At 38.0% G+C, this 8,624-nt stretch overlaps 1 protein-coding gene across 2 annotated transcripts in view; it reads left to right on the top strand.

Annotated features, from left to right (window-relative positions):
• Positions 1 to 8,624, top strand: part of LOC109859942 (mediator of RNA polymerase II transcription subunit 20) — a 41,187-nt gene extending 32,563 nt beyond the window's left edge. The window contains exons 2-5 of one of the 2 annotated variants that reach the window (XM_020438695.1): positions 6,303 to 6,562; positions 7,605 to 7,715; positions 7,901 to 8,013; positions 8,128 to 8,624. In XM_020438695.1, the coding sequence (XP_020294284.1) occupies positions 6,303 to 6,562; positions 7,605 to 7,715; positions 7,901 to 7,993 (464 nt within the window). In that variant the 3' untranslated portion in view covers positions 7,994 to 8,013; positions 8,128 to 8,624. The remainder of the gene's footprint in view (positions 1 to 6,302; positions 6,563 to 7,604; positions 7,716 to 7,900; positions 8,014 to 8,127) is intronic. The other variant, XM_020438694.1, reaches the window with a different exon arrangement.

The following is an 8,624-nucleotide window of genomic DNA, read 5'->3' as shown; positions in this document are numbered from 1 at the left end:
CACAAAAATTGCGATATCCGACGAGCTAAGAAGAAGATGTCGAACGTCATTTTATATGTCGTTATATAAAGTCTCTGTTTTTTTTTTTAATTATTTTTTTGTATTGTTCATCTAACGATCGCATAATTACCTACTTGTTGTAAGCACAAAGCTATTCTTGGTTGCAACATTTCTCTTTTGCGTTTATACGCGCAATTCAATATACGCCGGTGCTATTTGTTTGCGTGCTTGTTTAAATATCGGGAAACGCTATTCAACGTGAATTATATTCAATCGGAAATCTATTGTATAACACGCGCGCGGCGCGCCAAGTTTCGTAAAGAATAGAAAGAACGACGACGGGGCACATTGCAGATATATTGAAGGCTTCGGCTTCGCTTATGTGAATGGATCTTTAATTACGAGTTTGTTTCATGTTTTGATCGCCGCCTCCCCGTCCGTCGTCGAAACGCATTCACCTAACAACATTCATTGAGAACCATAAACAAATTTTAAAGAACGGAAGTTTAATCAAAAGTTTTGCCGCTTCCTATTTTTCAAACAAAAACAAATTTTACTATATACCCATCTGTATTATTTTGCGAAATATCTCTGGCAATAACGCGTTGCGCAATTAAAACTCTGAAAAAAAAAATGTTTTTTTGTTTAGAAGTAGGTTTACATATTATGCGATGTGAAATAGATTTTATATTGTGTCTGTTTTACCTATTTTTTTTAACTCGGGGTAAGTTCCATACTTATCGTTCGCAACGCTCGTGGAATCATTTCGTCCTTGTTTTTCGTCGTAAGTTAAACAAAGACAGATAACGCTCGCGAGCGTTGCGAACGGCAAGTGGAACTTACAATTAGGGTAAGCGACGGAGTTATGCATAATGAGTTTACTGTGGTCAACGTTTTAATTAATATTAATATTAATTAATATTAATATTAATATTTCAATTATTGTTGTACATTGAAGAAAATCCGGAAAAAGGATCGACGTTTGTATTTTTTGATTTTATATTCAAAAAAAAAAAAAAAAAACAAAAAACACGGGTACAACCTACACTTTGGCTCACATCTATTCTGATATTTTTTATTTTGTTTTTTTCATATAACTTATAATTTTATTCACAAATATAATTTAGTAAAATACACAAATAAAAATGATTATTAAGCCATATTGTCAGGAAATTAACCTGTCATATAAATCGAATCAGAATCACGCACCGTTTCCGTCCCCACGCAACGAAAGCAATCAAGGAAGCGGACTGTCAACGCGGAAACTTTTTCCATAAGCTTCGATGAGGGGAAAGTGAGATGAACTTTGACAGAGAGGACCCGCTGTGTATGTGCACGTACATGTCTTTTATTTACTTTTTCATCCGCCAATGTTATACACATACCAGCTATAACTTAACGAACGCGTTATATACGTTGAACTTATCGCGACATCAAAAAAAAAATTCCATATTTTTGCGAATTTTTTCAAAAAGTTGGATAAAAATCCGCGTTTTTTTCACAACTTTTTTTTTCGCGCAAAAAACGTTTTTTAAATATACAAGAATTACTTTGTATGTTGATGATGAGTTGTATGTGTTCACATGTGATCACGTTGTGTCATCGAAAGCGATCGAATATATATATATACGCGAATACATTCGCGCATTAAATCTCATCTCTCTTTATAAAGTACCGATGGTTGATCTCTTCTTATTTCGGGCGCGCGCATTTCTCAGAACGTCATTTCGTCAGAGCGCTATTAAATCACACGTGATAAAACCGTTGCGCATCGCCGGGGGATACTTAAGTATGCGGCCAGGATATAAAACAGCAGGGAAAAGGTCGCGCCGGTGCATATTAAGCAAACCCTTGCGCCAAGTGAAGTTTTGCTGACTCGACGCAAAACGATACCGAGATAGATAGAGAGAGAGAGAGAGAGAGAGAGAGAGGCGCGTGCGTCCCGTGATGCGCAGCTGTTACCAGGATGTGTGTGTGTGTGTGTGTGTGTGTGTACAGAAAACTGCAACAAAACGATCTTCCTCGAGAGAGAGAGCAACATAAAACTTTACGTTTGCTTCGAGTACTCACAACTGTTTTTTTTACGCGCAAAATAGCAATTCAAGTGAGATTTTTATATCTCCGTCAAATTTTTATCAACAGGAAAAAGATCAACTTTACCCACGATTATCTTTTACTTGTTATCTTTTTTTTAGAATTAACAAAAACTCATTTTTAATTTACGTATGTGCGCGTTCGCACACGTAGAATGTTCAAAAACTTTATTTGTTTATATCGCACGTGCGTTAGTCAATAAATAATTTCGGGACACTCCGTGCACACACACACACACACGCACGTATGTATTTTACACGCTGCGTTCAACCATATGTTCCGTAAACCCGACTGTGTAACATAAATATCGATATTGATGAAAAATTATTAAATATTACATCTTGACACCGTTTTTTTAGCGCTCGCAACACGATGTGGATCTTCCAAGGACAAACATAATTCGCTTTCCGGACAAGAAAGTCACGCGATTCCATGTTGCGCTTCTCTTCGACGCCGAAGCGAATTAAACGCGTCACTTACGGTCGCAATCTCTCATTCGGGAGTCCCGCTGATTTGCATCTTCGAGAGCCGGAGTTTGAATTCCGAGAAGATAACGCAAAAACGAGAGTCGCTGACACACACGTAGAGAGAGGGTGGTCCGACTGACGCATTCGTTTTTAGCTCTTTGCGATCACGCTCGGCTTCTGCTTTGACGAGATAAATCCTTTTTCCCCCCCCCTCCTCCCCCTCTTCGCAATCCGCATTGTGCGATATGCTACAATCGTATTTCGTCAGGATCGAACCACATTATCGTTCTTCACGGAATTGACATCTGCGATAATTTTTCGCTTCGACGATGACTTTCTTCTCTCTCGTCTGAAATAATTGGTCGATTCTTCTTTCTCTCTACCGAGCGCCGGTCGATCGTCGTAAAAACATGATTTTCGTTATATAATATAATGCGAAATCATATATCTCTTCTTCGGTTTATTTCTTCTTCGGATCGGCTCGGATGGATCGGCATACGTAGCACAAAGTGTACGAAAAACCAATTCTAACTCGCTCGCTTGTCAAACGTCGGCGCTTTTGCAAAACATACTTGCTCGCTCGTTCCCATCCATTATATAGGACCCGCTATATAGGACCCGCGAGAGTCCGATATCATTGTCGTGTATATATACCTCCTCTCAGAGCGGAGTTCTATGGGGGAACACACACGGAATCTCGAAAATTGTTTAATCCGCGGCGTGTTGCTTACGACGGACGGCGGCGGCGACGGGCCGGCGATCGTGCCCGCGACGTCGGAGCCGCGTTGATCATTATATACTCTCTCTCTCGCATGTAATTGCTAAAGTCATTCGCAACGCGACAACACGTCGCGCAACGGTCATTTGTGCGTGACATTATAAATCATTTCTCCGGTTTGTTTGCAAATGAAGCCTCAACTGCGTGAAATAACTGTTATCGACTCTCTCTCTCTGTCTCTGTCTTTCTCTTTCTCTCTTTTTCATCAAATATTGATCGACAAAAATTGTTTTAATACCGTTAAATAAAAAAAGAAAGTGTTTATTACATCTTAACACAAAAATTTATTTAAATCAGAATATCGTTAGAGCGACTCTCTTTGTTTTTTGTCAAATGTTATTTCGCAACTTTTTTTTTTTATCAAATATTATTTTTATTTCAATTCAGTGCGTTGAATATTAAAAAAATTTATTATAAAATTCGCAAATACGGATTTTTCTGATTTATGCGCCAAACGGAATATTAGACGCGCGAAAGAGATTTAAAGAGAGAGATTCAGAGTACGATAGCGAGGTATATATATATATATATATACATCTATATACATATAGATGGTAAATTTAAATCCTGTCTTTAAGAGGCTCGCCTTCCTAGCAGGAAATTTTCTCTCTTCGGAAGGCACTGCTATCGCCGTGAGATATGTCACCGCCGTGTGTGTTGGCTCAACCACTTCAAAAACGTACATGTGTAGTCACAAGTCGCGTTAGGCGATTTTTATTATCAACGATAATAATTGTTTATTCTCATTCGAAGCTTCTTCGTGATATATTTGTTTTTTTTTTCTCTCTCTCTTTTTTTCTTTCTATTTTTCACACACAAACATTAATCCTCTCCTAATGGATAATCGATTCGCAGTCCGGAGATTTAATCCGCGAGATAGAAGTTTCACGCACAATTGATTCCGCAATTTTATTTCTCTTAGCGCGTTTTTCCTCTTCCCCTCCTCCCCTCCTCCCAGAAATGCAAATGTGGGTCTTCTTCTCGCGAGCGAGAGACGCTACGATCTATCGCGGATAAATTTAAAAAAGTTTTTTTTCCTCGAACCCTTAATTGCCACGCCGGGAGTAATTTTCTCGAAGGAAGAAAAACCCTTCGCGAGAGAGAAATTGCTTATTTCTCCCGGCGAGAAACTACGTTATTATTAATTTTTCGAATTTCAGAAAGAGCTCGCGCGCGCGGATTTAGATTTTTTCGCGAATAACGTTTTTTTTTGAAATATACGTGACGATATATCTCACGTGCATATATATATATATATATATATCTCCGTGCACATACAAAACACACGACATTAACGAACGGGGGGGGGGAGAGGGGGTAAGTACAATGAAATTGAGTGTTCGTCACGCAACACAGATCGGTACAAAACTCATCGCGTCTCATTGACTTTAGCAATTATCATGTGTGTGACAGCGATCGATTATTCGACACACTGCCGCGCTTCCGGAGAGACATTCCGTTTCTTCTTCCCTCCCCTCTTGCCAAGCGCGTTCGGAGAGAGCATCCCCGGAATTATCCGCATAACCTTGTGTGGCCGATATGTGTTTTGCGCGTATGTTTCTTGCGATCCGAATAAACGGCGTCGGATAATTTTGCGAGCACTGCGATGTGTGAACCTCCGTAATGAGAAGTGCAAGAGAGAGAGAGAGAGAGAGAGAGGAGAAGAGAGCGAGAGATAGAGAGAGAGAGAGAGAGAGAGAAGAAAAGAAAGNAGAGAGAGAGAGAGAGAGAGAGAGAGAGAGAGAGAGAGAGAGAGAGAGAGAGAGAGAGAGAAGAAAAGAAAGGAAGAGGGAGAGAGAGAGCATGATCATCCGATTTAATTGATTTTATTTAAATGTCAAATTTTTAGTCGCCCAAAATCTCGCGTTATTAGTACAAAAGCTATTTTATATCAAGATCAAGTAGTTTTTGAACGACAAGAATTTTTTTTCTTTTTTTTTTTTTAGATGTTACCGCAGCATCCATGTCGTTGCAGAGAGACATACTTGCGTTTACACATCATTAATTTCATATCTCTTCCGTCTTGCTGTTCGGAGTGTCATCACTCTCGTCGCACTCTCTCACACGATCAAGATCTGCGTCTGCATTTATGTCGCATTTCATGTCTCTCCTCTGTCTCGTTGTACGCGTAAATCTAAATCAGTCGCAGAGAACGCAGATTTCACATGCGTGCAAAGGAAAAGATCTTTCTGAGTGAGTCACAGATTTTAACTCCTTTTCTCTCTCTCTGTCTCTCTCTCTCTTTCGGAACGCGATTTTAGCGGGAGAAGAAAGCGGAAGAAGAGGAAGCAAGAAAACACGATCTCGCGTTTTCGAAAGCGAGAGACGAAAAAAACGAGAGGATTTTCCAAATCACCACCACCCTCTCTCTCGCGCTTCCTCGCGACTTGCTGTGCTGACGTGCACAGCTCTCGACTACGATAACCGAAACATACATACCCTACGGTGAATCGCGGCCAACTGAGAAAGGGAGAGGAGAATACAGCCCCCTAGACGTCACCCCGTTGATTGGCTGTGGCATCGCGCATGAAAACCCCCTGCGCACAACTCCCGCTGCGCACGGATGTTTCGTATGTGCCGGGGCTAAAGGGGGAGTCCGAGGAGGGAGAGATTTGAAGGGGAGAGAGATTCGCGCGAGATGTATCGCGGTAGGAGGGAGGGTAGAGGGAGAAGGGTTAGACTACTTCGGAGCTGCGATGACCACGAGTAGATTACTGAATTAGGACTCTGAAGCTTCTCGCGCGCGGAATACCCAACGGGGTAGTATATGCATCGGGGGGGGGGTCAATGTTCGTCGTCGCCGAGCGTTCGGATCTTAAGAGTCTTCTAAAAAGAGTTCAGACCGGGTATATCGCATGAAAATAGTTATTATAAAACCAAATATGTCATCAGAAAAAAAAAATTTAAAACTGTACTTAAACTGCACTTAAACTGTTCTTAACAACGTTTGTACAATTTTTCAGGCATTCAAAGGACCGTGCACGTGTTACACAATTCGGAGCAACCAGCCTCGGTGTTCGCTATCCTCGAATCGGGCACCAAAGTGGTGCCGTTGATAGCGGACGGCCTATTCGATTTGCTCATGTTAAAAATGACGAGCGTTTACACGAGCAAAAAGCAAACGAAAATCGAGTCCAAAGGACCGCGCTTTGAAATCGGCGACTTTTGCGTCAAATTGGGCAGCGTAACGATGAGTCAAAATTTCAAAGGCGTTCTGGTTGAGGTGAGACCTGTGACACTTTTTACATATATATATATATATATCTCGCCCAAAGAATAGAAATTCTTTGAAAGTGACAGAGAACAACCACGTTTTTTTTTGCAGATCTTTGATTCGCCGAACTTTCAATTTTTTCCAAGTGATATTCTTCGTTTCGACTCTTACAGTATCTAACATGACGAATTATATCACTTTTTAGATTTTAATTTTTTTAATAAAAATTTATTATATTTTTAATAAATATATAATAAATTTATTATATTTTTTTATGTTTTTCACAGTTGAGATTTAATTTATAGCAACGTGATATTGCATGTCTCGTATACGGAAAAAAAAATTTTGCTATTATACGGTCAGCAAGAAAAAATGGTTGACCCTACGCGAAATTTTTTATTTCATCAACAAAATGTTTTGTTGGCAAAACAAAAATTTTACTAAACTTAACAAATGTTTTTTTGCTGGCCATATAAGTAACTAATTTCTTGCTATTCTAGCAAATCTTTTTTTTCCGCGTAGAAGTAACTAGAGAGATATTCTGGGATTGCTTGCGATAGAGTGTAGGAATTCATAGAGTAGTTTAATTTTAGTAGCAAATTAATATTTTTTTGCGATTACATTTAATTGCAAAGTAGCACTATGTGTTTGTGTTACACAAGGTTACGCACAAACATAAGCGAAATGAGCAAATATGCGTTCCGCGTGTCAAACGTAGCACGCCGCCGAAATACTTCACATGTTTCACATACTAAGCAAAAATATTCGCGAATAGTTAACAAACGCCAACGATGAACTTTGTTGTTGTTTTATCCGTCGTATGATTTTTGTTCAACTCTATCTAACTATGTAACTTTATTTAATTGATTCTTTATTTATTTATTTATTTGTTATTGTTTTCTCTTTTCGGACGATTTCAATTCAAGAAACTAGAAAAATAATTGTGAAATATTTATAAATTATATTTTTGCGCTACTATATATGTAAATATATTTATAACCGTGCAATTGACATAATGAAATGTTGTATAATTTTTTTTTTTTTAATACAGGTTGAATATAGACCATGCGTCGTGCCGTCAAGCGCTTGGGAATTGATACGAGAATTTCTGCAAGGATTCTTAGGTTCGGCTGTGTCGAATCAAGCGCCTCAGTATCTTCAGGTGTGTGGTAACATGTATTGCTACAAAATGTATAAGCAAATAAAAAAAAAAAAAAAAAATACACATACGCGTGTGTGAACATTTTACAATACTTATTTAAAATCATTTTTATATTAAATGATAATATATTTATTTCAATCAAGTGGAATTAAATTTGTTGAATTTGTATTTCTCTCTCTTCACAGAACCGGATGAATGACATTTATCAACCTATGGATACGATACAACAATATCTGGAACATTTTGGTCAATATAGAAAAGCCACGGGAGTGATTTAAAAGAACGTTAACGGATGACGGTGAATCATGTTTATTTTAATGTTTAAAAAACACTCGTGTTTATCAAAATTCTCTTTACGATTATATCTCATGATTCTCTTTATTTATTTAAAATTATTTTTGTGTACACACAGTGGCTGCAAACAACCACCTCGTTCATTACGATGTAATTCGCGTGACAGAAGAAAGGATGAAGAACGTTACATAACATCACAACGGCGGTCACTGAGACAAGAGAAAAGAAGAGAAGATCAAAAAGCCAGTGATTACTAGGTTTTATAAACTATAAGAATGTTTTTAATAATTTATGAGAGTATTTACTGTGTACATATATAAGAATAATAATAATAATAATAAATTATTAACATTTCTTTAAGATATATAGTTAAGAGTCAAATATAAAATCGCCGTTTATTGTCACTAATTATCTCACTCTAAATATATCTTATTCTCTACAGCTCCACTTTTTTTCACTTTCTGAGTATATTTTTTTATCCGTTGCCTTTTATTTAATCTTTTGTATGTACTACTGAAAATATTCAAATTGTTTCGTACAATTTCAAAACCTTTCTTTGAATAAAAACATTACGTTCACATCGATCTTGTTCTAATTTACAATATTCAGACTAAG

The sequence above is a fragment of the Pseudomyrmex gracilis genome, unplaced genomic scaffold (assembly GCF_002006095.1).
Source record: "Pseudomyrmex gracilis isolate BER0280 unplaced genomic scaffold, ASM200609v1 scaffold_306, whole genome shotgun sequence".
NCBI lineage: Eukaryota > Metazoa > Arthropoda > Insecta > Hymenoptera > Formicidae > Pseudomyrmex > Pseudomyrmex gracilis.
Note: the sequence above shows the minus strand (reverse complement) of the source record. Positions and strands in the feature narration are given on the sequence as shown.